The sequence below is a fragment of the Corylus avellana genome, chromosome ca3 (genome assembly GCF_901000735.1).
Source record: "Corylus avellana chromosome ca3, CavTom2PMs-1.0".
Lineage (NCBI taxonomy): Eukaryota > Viridiplantae > Streptophyta > Magnoliopsida > Fagales > Betulaceae > Corylus > Corylus avellana.
Genome location: NC_081543.1, coordinates 16529134 through 16544951, shown reverse-complemented (window position 1 = coordinate 16544951; position 15818 = coordinate 16529134). Strand labels below are relative to the sequence as shown.

The 15818-nt window shown below is 35.4% G+C and overlaps 2 protein-coding genes and 1 long non-coding RNA gene across 3 annotated transcripts; 2 read left to right on the top strand and 1 right to left on the bottom strand.

Annotated features, from left to right (window-relative positions):
• Positions 1-662: 662 nt before the first annotated feature.
• Positions 663-2597, bottom strand: LOC132175578 (uncharacterized). Its single transcript, XR_009439446.1, has 2 exons — positions 2122-2597; positions 663-864 (listed from the first exon to the last, which is right to left on the bottom strand). It is a non-coding gene; the product is annotated as an uncharacterized LOC132175578 (long non-coding RNA).
• Positions 2598-2814: 217 nt separating this feature from the next.
• On the top strand, positions 2815-5340 carry LOC132175150 (abscisic acid 8'-hydroxylase CYP707A2-like). Its single transcript, XM_059586993.1, has 7 exons — positions 2815-3101; positions 3208-3526; positions 3648-4034; positions 4156-4330; positions 4428-4534; positions 4644-4762; positions 4891-5340. Exons 1-7 carry the CDS (start codon positions 2899-2901, stop codon positions 4994-4996), a joined length of 1416 nt encoding a protein of 471 aa, XP_059442976.1. The 5' UTR covers positions 2815-2898; the 3' UTR covers positions 4997-5340.
• A 6383-nt stretch (positions 5341-11723) lies between these two features.
• Positions 11724-14174, top strand: LOC132173303 (abscisic acid 8'-hydroxylase CYP707A2-like). Its single transcript, XM_059584758.1, has 7 exons — positions 11724-11938; positions 12032-12350; positions 12503-12889; positions 13012-13186; positions 13283-13389; positions 13502-13620; positions 13766-14174. The coding sequence occupies exons 1-7, from the start codon at positions 11736-11738 to the stop codon at positions 13869-13871; spliced, it is 1416 nt and encodes a 471-aa protein (XP_059440741.1). The 5' UTR covers positions 11724-11735; the 3' UTR covers positions 13872-14174.
• Positions 14175-15818: the final 1644 nt, after the last annotated feature.

The window sequence follows — 15818 nt, the reverse complement described above, 5'->3', positions numbered from 1 at the left end:
CAAACTTTCTTCATTTAGTATATGGTGGAGAAGAACCTCATTGAATATAGAGTCCCAAGTCCCAACTCTCATATGCTCAAGCATATGGTGGAGAAGAACCTCATTGAACATAGAGTCTCAAGTCCCAATCCTCATATGCTCACCGCTAGCATAACGCTGCATGATAATCAAGTGGTTTTCCTCTTTTACTCCAAATAGTGGGCGTCCTTTTGTTCTTCTTAAGGAGCATTTCCCTATTTTGCTTTTTGGTTATGTGCATGGCGTAACAAAAGAACACCTCTTTTTGTAGAGGACTACTAGATATCCCAACACTTTTTTTCAAATTCTCGTTCCCAAACAATCTGAACCCCACATTCATTTAAGAAAAAAATAATAATAAATAAATAAATTTATTTATTTATTGAATGGACAAGATCATTTGGGAAAAAAAAAATTGAAAAAAAGTGTTGAGATGTCTAGTATTATCCCTTTGTATGATCACTAACACCACTCACGCTACTCAGACTCACACAGTCAACCTATAGAAGCTGCCAATAGCGTGCTTTCTCATTCCAAATGACTTGATGTTTCATCAGAAGTCAGATGAACATTTTACACATCAAGTATAGAATTCTTACAATCTATATATTATTACTACACCTTTGCATGCAATTGACTGATCATTTAACACAATGTTCCATCACAATTTACTATTACATTCTGTTGGCATAACACTAATCCCTCACATTTACACAATCTATCATTGTTGCTGTCCATAATTTCCAGAGACCCCAACATAACATTACATTGTCACTTTGTCAGCTGCTTTAATGTCACCTTTGCCGGTAAAGGCTTCCTCAAGAGCCGGCCTAGCTGCATCCCAGACTGCCACAGGAAGACATTTGAATAACAAGGGAAGGAAAAAGAAAAAAGAAAATTCGGATTGCTTTCGCTTATTCAAATTTTTTCATTAGAGATATGTATAGATGGAATCCAAGCACATTGAAAACCGCCAACTATCAGACCAGTAGCTCATTCTTTACAAGAATTATAAACAATTTAACCAAATTTGCTTTCAGCAAGGAAATTTTCATGAAATCTTCAACAGATAACACATATACAAAATGAGTAACAGAAATATTAAGGAAATTCACGACAAAAAGAAGAGACATCATCACCTATAGGTTTCTTACAAAATTCTGCAGTAGACTGGTTCCACAAAGACATCCAAAGCTATAAAATATGCTCTTTAAGTTATGACACAGTGCAAGATACGTGACACAACAAGAGTGAACCAAGATTATAGCTTCGACATACATATTGAATGCTGGAGAGGTGCATTGCACTGAAGGATTTTAGTATCAGAAAATTGTTACCATATACAAAATATACACAAAGCCACCTGCTTTGCATTTTGTGGCACTAGAATCAACGTTATCAGATACTAACATGGCTAACCATCAACATTTACATTGAACACATGGTTGGGTCTCTAAAGTGTCATCAAGCACCAAAAATATGAATGAAAGTAACTAGTACACCAAGAGATGGAAACGAATCAAACCCAATTAAAGCACGTAGGACAGACGGAGTGGCTGAGTAAACAGAGTGTGTAAAAAGGCAAATGCTTGTGCCTTGTAGTACTGAGGAATAATAGATCAACCACTTTTCCCCTAAGCCGGCCAACAACTCCCACAAGTGAACACACCAAACAGAATCAAATGATATGATAACCCACTGCTTTTCTCCATAAAATGACCAAAACAGCAAAAAATAAATAAATAAATAACGTTCCAGCAGAAATTTTCTGTGATGACAGAGACAGAATTCTTGTATGCAATTCTAAACAAGTAAACACAAGCTTATCAGAGACAGAACAATCCCAACTCTAATACCTCACCAAACAAACAGGATTGCCTCTTACAATGACTTACCAATCAAAAGAATGTTACTTTCCTAGTTACAGAGACCAATTAATATAAACTCACCCACAATTCACAAAATCCCCTCTGAAAACCTTAATAGCAAGCTTCATTATCAATTACAATTACTCAAAAACAACCTAAACCGAAAAAAAAAAAAAAAAAAAAAAAAAGCATGCACAATTTATAAAATTGGTACAAGACAATCAGACCAACTAACCTTTCAATTCTCTTTTTCTCCCCATCTCCTGAAGTGCATACACATAATCCACAATACCGAAGATCTGGGAGCTTGAGAGCAGGACTGCGACGAAAACAAAGCGATACGTATCGAGCTACGACTGGAGCTAGGGTTTTGTGGGAAATGAGGAATACCCGGAAGCTTGTGATTCACAGATCCGGAAACGAGGCACACTGGAGGGAAGAAGAGGGTCGTGGAAGGAGATAGATGGGTTGGCGCCCATTGTAGGCCTCCCGGAGCTTGACCGGCCGAGCTTTCAAGGTGGCTTTGGAGATGGGTTTGGTTTGATTTTGGCAGCCAAATTTGGTTTCATAAGACCTGGAAAAATATGCAGAGCTTGGGTCACGTCCTCCTCCAGAAATGTCACATTCGGCCTGTCTGGATGCCAGAAAGACGCGCTTTACGCTGCCCAGAAAAAAAAAAAGGGGCTTTATTTCGTAAAACAATTTTCTTTTTCTTTCTTTCTTTTTTTTTTTTAAAGTGGAAATCTGATCCGCATCAGGGTGGGGGAGGGTACATAGGAGTGAGTGAGGCAATTAACAAAGACTAAAAACGTGAAGGACCGAGCGGTGAGCTGTAGACACATTTTTATTCCGTGTATGAGTCAAGCTGTCATTGAAAGGCTTACTCCTCCCCGACTTTTCTCTCTTTCCATCCCCCAAACCATTATATATACCCCCTCCTCCTTCACTTCTTTCTTCACCACCTACTTGTTCCCCATTTTTTTAGCTTTCACTACTATTCTATTCTTTGAAAATGGAATTCGCTTCCCTGTTCAAGTTTTGTTTTTTTGCTTCCATTTTCTTCATCTTTCTCTTCCATTCCCTCGTCAAGTTCTTCAATTCCAGTCGCCGGAAACTGCCCCTCCCGCCGGGCTCCTTGGGTTGGCCTTACATCGGCGAGACCTTTCAACTCTACTCTCAAGACCCAAATGTCTTCTTTGCTGAAAAACAAAAGAGGTTCATTTAATTCTGAGTCTTATTCTTTCCACTTTATCAAATTTCTAGCTACTTAATTGATTGTTTTGTTAATGGAAGATTAATATTGGTTTTGATATATTTATAGGTTTGGCTCTATCTTCAAGACCCATATATTGGGGTGTCCCTGCGTGATGGTTTCAAGCCCAGAAGCTATGAAATTCGTGTTGGTCACCAAAGCTCATCTCTTCAAGCCCACATTTCCTGCAAGCAAAGAGAGAATGTTGGGCAAACAAGCCATCTTCTTTCACCAAGGAGACTACCATGCCAAACTCAGGAAGCTTGTTCTCCGAGCCTTCCTGCCCCAAGCAATCAAAAATATTGCCCCCAGTATTGAATCCATTGCCAAAGATTCTCTCCAATCAATGGAAGGCCGGTTGATCAACACCTTCCAAGAAATGAAGACAGTGAGTTCACCTCACCTTCAATTCCCACGTTTCCTTCAGTAAAATAAAATAGAACGAAGGAGGGGACTCTCCTTTTCTCCACTATGTCTCTTAATCGAAGATATATGTTCTTTCTTTGCAGTTTACGTTCAATGTTGCTCTGCTTTCCATATTTGGAAAGGATGAAGTTCTTTACAGAGAGGATTTGAAGCGATGCTACTACATCCTTGAGAAGGGGTACAATTCAATGCCCATTAAACTTCCAGGGACACTCTTCAACAAATCCATGAAAGCAAGGAAGGAGCTTGCTCAAATCTTGGCAAAAATCCTCTCAGCCAGGAGGCAGATGAAACTTGATCACAATGACTTACTTGGGTCATTCATGGGTGACAAAGAAGGCCTCACTGACGACCAGATTGCCGACAACATTATCGGAGTCATATTCGCTGCTCGTGATACCACCGCCAGCGTGCTCACATGGATCCTCAAGTACCTAGGCGAGAACCCCTCTGTTCTTAAGGCAGTCACTGTAAGAAAATTGATTATCTTTCTCAACCGTCTCTTTTCATAAATTGAATTAAATTTTTAAAGAAAAAAGCACGAAAATTTTACTTAAAGAGATTTTTCTTTTCTTGTTTGTGAATTTACAGGAAGAGCAAGAAGAAGTTATGAGGAGGAAAGAAGAGAATGGTGAGGAGAAAACTCTCACTTGGGAAGACACAAGAAAAATGACAATCACTTCAAGGGTGATTCAGGAGACACTTAGAGTTGCTTCAATTTTATCTTTTACTTTCAGAGAAGCGGTAGAAGATGTTGAATATGAAGGTCAGTTTAATTACTTCAAAATTGACTGTAAAGGTAGTTCTATTTTATATTTTTCCTATTTTTTATACTAATTTTTGTTCTGGAAATTCTTCTTCAGGTTATCTTATACCCAAAGGGTGGAAAGTTTTGCCACTTTTTAGAAATATTCACCATAGCCCAGAGATCTTCCCAGAGCCTGAGAAGTTTGATCCCTCAAGATTTGAGGTAAAAATTTAAGTCAACATATTGTATTTTTAATTCTTTTTCTTTCTTTTCTCAAGAAAGTATTTTACCCCATAGCTAAATTTTAGTTGTTTTTGAATGATATCACCAGGTTACTCCAAAACCCAATACATTTGTGCCATTTGGCAACGGGACCCACTCATGTCCTGGGAATGAGTTAGCCAAACTGGAAATTTTAGTCCTTCTCCATCATCTGACCACAAAGTACAGGTAGGCAATCAGCAATAACAGAATCAGCAACCTTTTAACCTTTTCCACTAGTGATTATGGGTAATAAAAGACCAGCTTCTAAAAATAGAATGTCTGCTGACATGGGTTTTGTCTGTTACATTATGCAGGTGGTCTGTGATAGGTACACAGAATGGTATTCAGTATGGCCCCTTTGCTCTTCCCCAGAATGGTTTGCCCATTAGATTATCTCTGAAGAAAGATGCGGCTACATAAAGCTAGTCCCAATTACAATACAGACTTTCTACATAAAGAAAGAAAGAATTAATTGCCTCACCAAATTGGTTCCTATTACTGAGATATAACGAAGAAGATTGAAGAACAAGACCATAAAGAAGCAAGTGAAGAAAGAGAAAACTCATCTTCACTTACATAATTTAAGTGAATAGAAATTAACAAATTTAATTATTTAATTAATATATACATTATGCAAAGGCATAATTGTAAGATAGCAAGTAGCAACAGAGGCTGGACATCACGCGCTGAATTGCAGAGTGTTTAAAACAAGCTAAAAGCTGCATATGATATAAGCAAATAATAAGAGAATAGTCGCCGTCGTACCTCTTTGAGGACGTGTGTATTATTATTATTATTATTATTATTATTATTTTTTATGACGTATGCAATTATGCATGCAATAATAAAACATCACAGCATTCAGGCTTCAGCCCACCTCTTTTTACCATGTTGTCCCTGTTTATATATGTATGTTTTGTGGACCTACCAAAGACACGTCCCATAAGGTGAGCGTTGTTCCATAAATGCATAAAGCTTCAGCACTTTGAAATTGTCTTAGATTCTTGCTCCTCCCTTCATTTTCCAGGACACGTAGTGTATTGTGTATTGATATGTCGATATGCATCTTCCTAGCTAGCTCCACAGTTTTGACAACCATATAATCTTATCTATTATTCTATTATACTCCAACCCCAATTGTGGAAAGTCTACTTTCACTGTCACAATACAGTGCAATTAAAGTCAGGCTTGTGGTCCAGAAAGATTAAAGTTTTGTCTTCCTCAAACTCCTCGGCTAAAAGTCTAAAACAACAAGCACTTGGGGCGCTAATCACGGTTTTCATGTTGTTAGAATGAAATTTTGAAAGAGAGAACATTTTCTCTAAGTCTATGCTTTGCGGCCTTAGAGCATTCACATTGAATTCTTTATTTTGGTGTGTTGTTTTTGTTGACTAGCCTGTTTGTCACACTTTGTGGGTAATGCTCTTAGGGGATTCACTCAAACTCCTCCCAGTTTGTTTTGTGTGCGACGCCGATCTCCTCCGCGCCCGCTCTGCCTCCTACCGTCCGCTGTTAGGTCTTTTCTCGTGTTCCCCCGCAATAAGCTCCAATGCCACCTTCCGTGTCAGTTTCCGGCCAGCACGCGATCGGCTTCTTTCCGGCTGCCGTTTCCCGCTTAGTGTGATTCTCCGGTTTTTTCCCTGTTCTGTTGGTTAGGGGTGAGCAGATTAACCAGTTACCGATTACCGAATTTAAAATCGGTTAAAAATTTTATACCAATAAGCTTATCGGTCGGTTAATAATTTTTTATCGAAAAACCGATATGACCAATATGACCGATAAGTTTTTTAATTTTTTATAATTTTATACTTATATTTATACAAAAAAAAAAAGCTTCAATAAGCTATTTTAGCCAAAAACATACTAAAAAATAACTAATTTTTAATAAGTTATTTTAGGCTTTAGCCCAACAAAACGTATATGGGCCTCCAAAACAATTAATTTTTGGCCCAATTAGCAACCAGTTAAAAGCCCAATAAAAAGCCCACAAAAGCCCAAACTGATTTAACCGACCAGTTAACCGATTACCGATATGACCGATAATTTTCGATTAACATTTCTTCTCGGTCGGTAATCGGTTAGGATTTGGTTAACCGATAGCTTGTCGGTTAACCGACCGATAAGCCCATTAACCGGACTGATATGACTGATACCTAGCCCTACTGTTGGTTTTCATTTGTTGTTTGTCCGATTTTTTTATTCTGTTTGTATTTCTGTTTTAGTCCCTTTATTTCCGTGTACACTTTTATTTCCTGTTTTTTGCTCGTAATATGGCTATGTCCCCTCTCGATCTGCATGTGTGTTGCCTTCTAGGTTATTTGCTATGGTCCAGACCTTTGGGTTATAGATGTGAACGTTATCCTGGCTTTCGGATCGAGGAGGAAGAGTTTCGGTTAGGGGTTTGTCTACCCTCAGTTATGAGGAATATGCACTACTTATGCATTAGTTTGAGTCTATTTGGCACAGATCTGTTTTTTAATATTTAAATTAGTCATGGGTTAGTGAATTGGTTTTAGATTTGGAATATAATACGTTATCTGTGATGCTTGTAACCTCGTAGCTTTGGCTATGGTTGTTTGTAAGAGCTTTATGCTCATAATTTCTATAAATGAGACTGATATGGATTCCCTTTCATAAATTAGCTTTGGCTATGGTTGTTTGTAAGAGCTTTATACTCATGATTTCTATAAATGAGACTGATATGGATTCCCTTTCATATATATATATATATTGAATTCTTTAAATTTCTTTACATTTAATTCTAAAAATCTACTTTTGATGCTTTAGCTAGCCACTCTTCAAAACTCCTAAACATCAAACTCACTAAATATGTCTCTATTTCAACTATATATTACTTTTTATTGATAAAACTAATTTTAATGCCGTGCCGTATGGCATATCATAATGTTGTACATGAAAGAATTCAATTCATTAAGTGATGGGCAATCAATTAATGTTGTAGTTGTGCATTCCAGCAAAATAAAATTTGAAAAAGGAAGATGTTCTAGAAATTCAAGCGTGTGATATGCATGGGAACTCAATTCAATTCAATTCATGCCTTAATGCTATAGAATTTATAACGCTACATCTCAAAAGCGAGGAAATGGATCCTCTCCAAAAGTGATGGGTATTCAATTATGTAATTAATCAACCGTTCGGCTAAACATAATGAACCAACCAAACGTAATGCTACCAATGAAAGAAATAATATTAAAAAAGATAAACTTCTATTTTTTAGACTCTTTATATTTGGAGAAGAATTATTTTTTTTGATAAGTATTTGGAGAAGAATTATGACAAGAGTTATATTTAATACTGGCAAAAGAACTTGTTAAATGATATTTTTTTGATTTATATATATATATATATATATATATATATATATATAGCTCAATGTGGATGCAATGACAAAACGTAAAAAAATAAAGCAAAGGTGCGGCCGTTTCTCGCCCTCTTTCCAGGCTTCACAAAAGGCCGAATAGAGGTGTACGTGTTTTAAAATGAAGTCGGCGCTCCTTCGTAGTGTTGTGCCGACTAACACTCCTGACTCCACAACCAAATTAAATAGGAGAGAAAAAGAAGTCGGCCAGACTGAAAAGGAATATGGGTCGGGTAAAACTCCAAGAGACATCCTACTTGACTTGAGATGGTGTTGGTCCCACACAACATATAAGAAAACAAAGCAATTTATATATTGACATCTTTAACCTTCATGATCTAATTAAGAAGATGTTAATATTTGGTAATAGTGCAGCATATTAATTATATGCATGATTATTCATACAACATGACAAAAGGATGCTGTCATGCATACACATTACATGACAACCATTCAAATCGCTTCGCAAATAGAAAAATAACTAAAAGAAATAATAAAGATCATGCAGGTAGCGAAGCTAGGGCCGAAGATGTGGTGCTGTGGTACGTATTTACGAAGAGATGGTAATGGCCGGGCATTAATTCTACTCTTCATGGATCATGTTTTTCTTTTCTTTTCTTCTTTTCGGCAAGAGTTGTTATATGTAAAATTCTTTTACAAGTTGCTTAAACATGTTGTGATTCATTGGAGCCACATCAGCTACTAATTAAGTGAATTTTTAACACTTTTTAATTACATGCTAACTCATGTTAACAAGTTGTAAAAATAGTTGTTAAGATACAAGTGCAGTGTTACACCTACAATTCAACTTGCTGACTATATCTATATATAATTTTTAATTTTTAGTGAAATGTAATCATCTTTGTTAGAAATAAAGATGTGGGAATTGCATGGATAAAATAAATGTAGAATACAAACAAAATGAAAAATAAATGAAATCTAGACAGTAAGGCAATGATGACTCCCACATGTATTAGAAGTTTTGCAAAAGGGAATCAAAGCAATCTTATCCTCAGGATAAGATATTACCCGATGTAGTGTGCAGATTGCAAACTCTGAACACTATCCAGAAATATTTTTGTAACAGCAGTTAATAATGAAGAGAAGAGCAGAGGGAAAATAAAATTATCTGCACTTAATAAAACTGCTGGGGATTCAAATATATCTATATAATTTCATATTATCTCAGAATCAGTTTTTTTAATTGAACTAACGGTTACAGATATTTTAAAATCTAACGTTGAAAAAGCAATTGAAACTTAAAAACATCTGATCTCATATAAATCTCATATAACATAATAATAGGAGATATTGAAGCAGTAGTGGTAACCGATCAAAACAAGATAATAGGATAAAAAGTTATTTATTTAAAATAAATAACTATTTAAAACATGATAATAGGAAATCAGTTATTTGTTTAAAATTCTAAATAATCATAAAATAATAATAAATTCAAAATTTTAAGGTCATGAAATAATATCAACATCTTCCATATAATTTTAAATTTTTGCTATCACAATGTTACTTGAATCCCATTTGATATCAAATAGAAAGAAGGCATATATAGTATTTTTTTTAATTAGAAGGTGGGAAAGGGCGACCAGTGTAGTTTCCCCTCTTGGGTGTTACCATCGGGGTTCCCACCCGCTGTGGAATGTCCGGTTTTAGCCATAGCTACTGCCTGGAAAGGCGAACCCGTCACCACAACCCCACAAAAGTGTGAGCTAGTAGAGCCCCTTCAAAGTAGCATCTGGTTCACACATCTGCTACCGCAAGCGAATTCGAACACGCGAAGACATAGATAGTTTTGATTACGAAGCATTGTCATTTTCAGCATCTTGCATCACGTAATAGCAAAGATGTGATCAATACGTGACAGAAAAATAAGAAGTCAATTTTATTCAGATAAGGTTTAAATGTCTAATTAAGTTACTCGTAAGTTAATTAATTAGTAGGTTATAATTAATGACGTTAATTAAAGTGGTGTTAGCAGGTGAATATCATCTTCTATACGTACACGTACCCTTAAAATTAACACATTATTACACTAATTAACATATGATAGTCAAACCCATTATTAAATCTTTCAAACCTTTTACTAATATATATATATATATATATATATATATATATATATTGAGTTTGACAATTATTAATATTCACCAGATGGCAAATGCCATATTGTCAAGTGCCACATGTCATGTTATATTGCTTCCAATTAAATGCATGCACAAGGCCTACATTAATCTTATGCTTATTGAAGACAACAAGAAAACGTGACAAACAAAGCAAGCAGATTAGAAAGCGGGAAATATGGAGAATTACATTGAAAAATCCTCTAATAAAATGCAATACAAAATAAGTAAATTTTAGGTTTATTAATTAATATAATTTTGAAAATGCTTATCTACACAATCTCTTATTGGAAATTTATTGGTGTAATCTTAATTAAGTGAATCAATTAAATACATGGTGTAGTCAACACAATACTTATCAACCTATACAAATATTGAAAAGGCAAAAAAAAAAAAAATGACACTAAAAAAAAAAAAAAAAAAGTGTGATAATTACGAGGCGTGGCAAATGTGATATCGGTAATAATAAACACAACGCCGGTGTGCATGAACAGTTCATGCACGCCAGGCAAATTTTTTTTTTAATATTAAAATATTATAAATAAAAAAAATAAAAAATAAAAATAAAAAAATTGTCTGGCGTTGTGTGAATCACGATTCATGTGAATCACGATTCATGTGATATAAGTGTGATGCTATCAAGAAGGCACATTATTTTATCTTTTCTCGTCACACAAAAAATGGGTGTAACTTCCATCAAAATGTTGAACGGATGAGTGCATGCCTTTTAAATATGAGGTAAGAAGCAAGAAGATATAAGTAGTGGTTAAAATTTTCTGAATTGTCAAGCCATTAATCCGATTGACTTTAAACTTATAAGTTTTTCGCTTAATTAATTAATTCACTCTAAAACTTGTTACATGGCACTAACGCCCACATAAGTCACCCATTTGGATAGAACTTAGAACCCAAATATTATAACTAGTAGTGTGGGTTGGGCAGAAAGTAGAGTAAGTGTTTGATGAATTAACGCAATACTACTTAATCCAAATGGTAAGGGAAGAGCAAAAACACAAACAAAACTCGTCCTTTTGTCCTTCTCAAGGAGCTTTTCCCATTTGCTTTTTCGTTATTTGTTGTAACAAAAACACACTTCTTTTCGTGATCACTTTCGCCAATCACACTACTCACACTCAACACTCACACAGTCGACCTATTCTCGCACGCTCTTTCTCCATCCCCATGCGACACGTGCCCTCTCTCTCTCTCTCTCTAAACAAAAAAAAAACATGAAGGAATGAGTTGGAGGCAGATTTTGATGATGATATCCTACAATTTTTTTAATCATTAAAATGCTTAAAAAAAAATGCTATTTATTAATTATTCTTCATTTTTATAGAGACGCTTCTTCTTCATAAAATTAAAAGATAATTGTTTGCTCAAAATATTTTAACAACTAGACAGCAAGAACATGATAAAAATCTATTCAATTTTCAACTACAATATACCATATCTTTAATAGGTAGTATTTTTCAAACATTTCGGTGCCTAAAAATAATCTAAATTACATAATTTTAAAATCTATTATTTCTTTAAAATCGTAAGGGATTACTTCATTTCTTTCCTTCCCCCAAAATCACTATATATATATTCACCTCCATCTTCACTTCTTCATCCCTCCTCATCGATCACTCACGTAAAGAAAATGGAATTCGCCTCCCTCTTCAAGTTCTGCTTTTTATCTTCCATTTTCTTTGTCTTTCTCTTCCATTCCCTCATCAAGTTCTTCAATTCCGGTCGCCGGAAACTGCCCCTCCCGCCGGGCTCCTTGGGTTGGCCTTACATGGGCGAGACCATTCAGCTCTACTCTCAAAACCCAAATGTCTTCTTTGCTGAAAAACAAAAGAGGTTCATAGAAGACCGGGTTTTCTTCTTTCCACTTTTATCAAATTTCTAGCTACTTGTTTTGTTAATGGCAAATTTTTCATTTTGATTAAATAGGTATGGATCGATCTTCAAAACCCACGTATTGGGGTGTCCTTGCGTGATGATTTCGAGCCCAGAAGCCGCGAAATTCGTGCTGGTGACGAGAGCTCATCTCTTCAAGCCCACATTTCCTACAAGCAAGGAGAGATTGTTGGGCAAACAAGCCATCTTCTTTCACCAAGGAGACTACCATACCAAACTTAGAAAGCTTGTTCTCCGAGCCTTCCTGCCCGAAGCTATCAAAAACAGCGTCCCCAGCATCGAATCCATTGCCAAAGATTCTCTCCGATCATGGGAAGGCCGGTTGATCAATACTTTCCAAGAAATGAAGATAGTGAGTTCACCTCACCTTTAATTCCCACGTTTGCTAATTGCTATAGTAAAAAAATAATAATAATAATAAAAAAAAAAACAGAACGAAACAGGGGACTCTGCTTTTCTCCACTATGTCTCTTAATCTAAGATATATGTTCTTGCTTTGCACAGTTTACGTTCAATGTTGCCCTGCTTTCCGTATTTGGGAAGGATGAAGTTCTGTACAGTGAGGATCTAAAGCGGTGCTACTACATTCTTGAGACGGGGTACAATTCAATGCCCATTAAACTTCCAGGGACACTCTTCAACAAATCCATGAAAGCAAGGAAGGAGCTTGCTCAAATCTTGGCAAAAATCCTCTCAGCCAGGAGGCAGATGAAACACGATCACAATGACTTACTCGGATCTTTAATGGCCGACAAAGAAGGCCTCACTGACGACCAAATTGCCGACAACATTATCGGAGTCATATTCGCTGCTCGTGATACCACCGCCAGCGTGCTCACATGGATCCTCAAGTACCTAGGCGAGAACCCCTCTGTTCTTCAGGCAGTCACCGTAAGAAAATTGCTGATCTTTCTCAACCGTCTTTTTCCATACAGTAAATCAATAATTTTTCAAAGGAAAAAGGCAAGAAAAATTTCCTTTTAAGATTTTTTTTCTTGCTTGTGAATTTACAGGAAGAGCAAGAGGAAGTCATAAGGAGGAAAGAAGATAATGGTGAGGAGAAAACTCTCACTTGGGCAGACACCGTAAAGATGACAATCACTTCAAGGGTGATTCAGGAGACACTTAGAGTTGCTTCAATTTTATCTTTTACTTTCAGAGAGGCGGTAGAAGATGTTGAATACGAAGGTCAGTTAATTACTGCAAATTTTGACTGTAAAGGTAGTTCTATTTTATATTCTTCCTACTTTTTATACTAATTTTTTTTTGGAAATCCTTCTTCAGGGTATCTTATACCCAAAGGGTGGAAAGTTTTGCCACTTTTCAGAAATATTCACCACAACCCAGAGATCTTCCCAAAGCCTGAGAAGTTTGACCCCTCGAGATTTGAGGTAAATTTTTAAATCAACATATTGTATTTTAATTTACTCATGATAATTCTTTCTTTTTTTTCACAAGAAAGTATTTTTACCCCCCATAGTTGTTTTTGAATGATATCACCAGGTTACTCCAAAACCCAATACATTTATGCCATTTGGCAACGGGACCCACTCATGTCCTGGGAACGAGTTAGCCAAACTGGAAATGTTAGTCCTTCTCCATCATCTGACCACAAAGTACAGGTAGGCAATCAGCAATAACAGAATCAGCAAACCTTTTAACCTTTTGCCACTAGTGGTTATGGCTTATAAAAGGCCAACGACTAAAAATAGGACGTCTGAGGATGCCTGCTGACATGGGTTTTGTCTGTTACATTACATTATGCAGCTGGTCTTTGGTGGGTAGACAGAACGGGATTCAGTATGGCCCCTTTGCTCTTCCCCAGAACGGTTTGCCCATTAGATTATCTCTGAAGAAAGATGCGGCTACCTAAAGCTAGTCCCAATTACAATACAGACTATCTATATATAGAAAGAATTGCATCACCAAATTGGTTTCTATTTCTTGTGATAATGATGAAGAAGAATAAGACCATAAAGAAGCAAGTGATCAATAGAGAGAAACTCCTCCCTCACTTTTGGGCCAAGACACCTATACGATCGAGGACATTTTTAAGATTATTAGCATACAAAAAGGGAAGACAAGTGTATGGAAGAGTGTTCATAACAAAAAATAAATAAAAAATTATGTGCAAGCAAGTTGTGTTCATTTTTTTTCTAAGAGATGAGGAAAAAAAGTTCCTCACCAAGAGCGTGGTATTAATCTATTTAAGTAGGTTTATATAGTTTTAGGAGTGTTCTTGATTGTTATTTCTAAGAAATGAAAATTGAATTATTGAAATTTCGATTCCACATAATTTGTCGAGTCTTACGTTTTTTCTTTTTTGGTAACTTCACTGAAGAGCCCTAAACTTCTACCCGATTTGACAAATTCTCCTTAAACTTTAAAATCTCTCAATTTAGTTTCAAGAACTTTCAATTGCAATCAATTTGAACCCCTCCGTCAGATTTTAAACGTTAAATGACGTTTATACTCCTAACTTTTTTATAAAATTTCAACTTTACTCTTAATTCCAAAACTTTTTTTTATTTTTTTTTTTAAAAAAAAAACGAAAATCAGAGATATTTTAGTCTTTTTTGATATTTCTAACAGCTAAATTTGACAGAGGGGTTCAAATTGAGAGCAATTGAAAGTTCAGGGAACTAAATTGAGAGATTTTGAAGTTTAAGAGAATTTGTCAAATCGAGTAGAAGTTCAAGGGTCTTCAGTAAAGTTACCCTTTCTTTTCTTTTTTCTTTTATCACTTTTTTTCACCTTTCTAATCGTTTTTGCCTGTTAAAGATAGTGACTTATATTTTGAATGAGAAAGTAACATTGCTCTTTATTACAAAGGCCTTTGTACTACTACTACAAACCAAATTGTGCAATTGCACAAGAAAGAACTTTCAATAATTATGTTGTTTATGCTATAATCTTTTACCAAATGCTTCTGCAATAATTGAAATTTTAATTAATTTTATCTTTTGTCATATATTAACTTTTACATTAATTTTCATGTTAGCAAATCGGAGAGCCAGTACATAACTCCCACGATCGACTTCTCCATTGACTAGTCTTAACTTGAAAACCTTAGCCAAAATGCTGACTTAAGAAATTTCTTATAACTAAAACATGAACATGTACATGGGTCTCTCAGAGAGATTAACGTTAAAATTGAGGTTTTTCTGAGTTGTTTCACTTTGGGTATAAATCTGAATCTTCAAATATCAATTATATTTATTCCATTGTAATAAACTTGAAGTTTGGATAAATAAAATCCTAATAAGGATTCATGAATAACCAAATACAATTTAACAAACAAAATCTCAGTGAATCACCCATTGAAAAGGTCTCATGCAGTTGTGAACATCCTAAATATCACTACAAAAAATTGGTTTTTTAGTTACAATAGTTTAGTAACGTGTCAATAGGATTAATACGTTACTAAATGTTAGTAACGTGTATTTAGTAACGTGTCTGGTGTGTTAAGAATTTGAGTGTTGCTAAATCGAGTTTAGTAACGAGTCAATATTAACACGTTACTAAACTATTAGTACTGACACGTTACGTGTCAAAACTGACAAGTTACTTATAAGTATTAATATATAACAAAACCAGAAATTGACAAACATATATTATTATATTCGTGAAAGATACAACAAAACCAAAAAGCCAGATTACCAAAACCAAATGTAGCTTTCTAACCTAAGCAAGATTAAGTGAGATTTGAAGAGTGCTATTACAATCAAAGACAATCTGCCTCAATCTGGATCGTGAAAAAGAATGCTAAATGGGCAGTCGAATGCAACAAATCACCTAAATAAAACATCCTAAATAATAA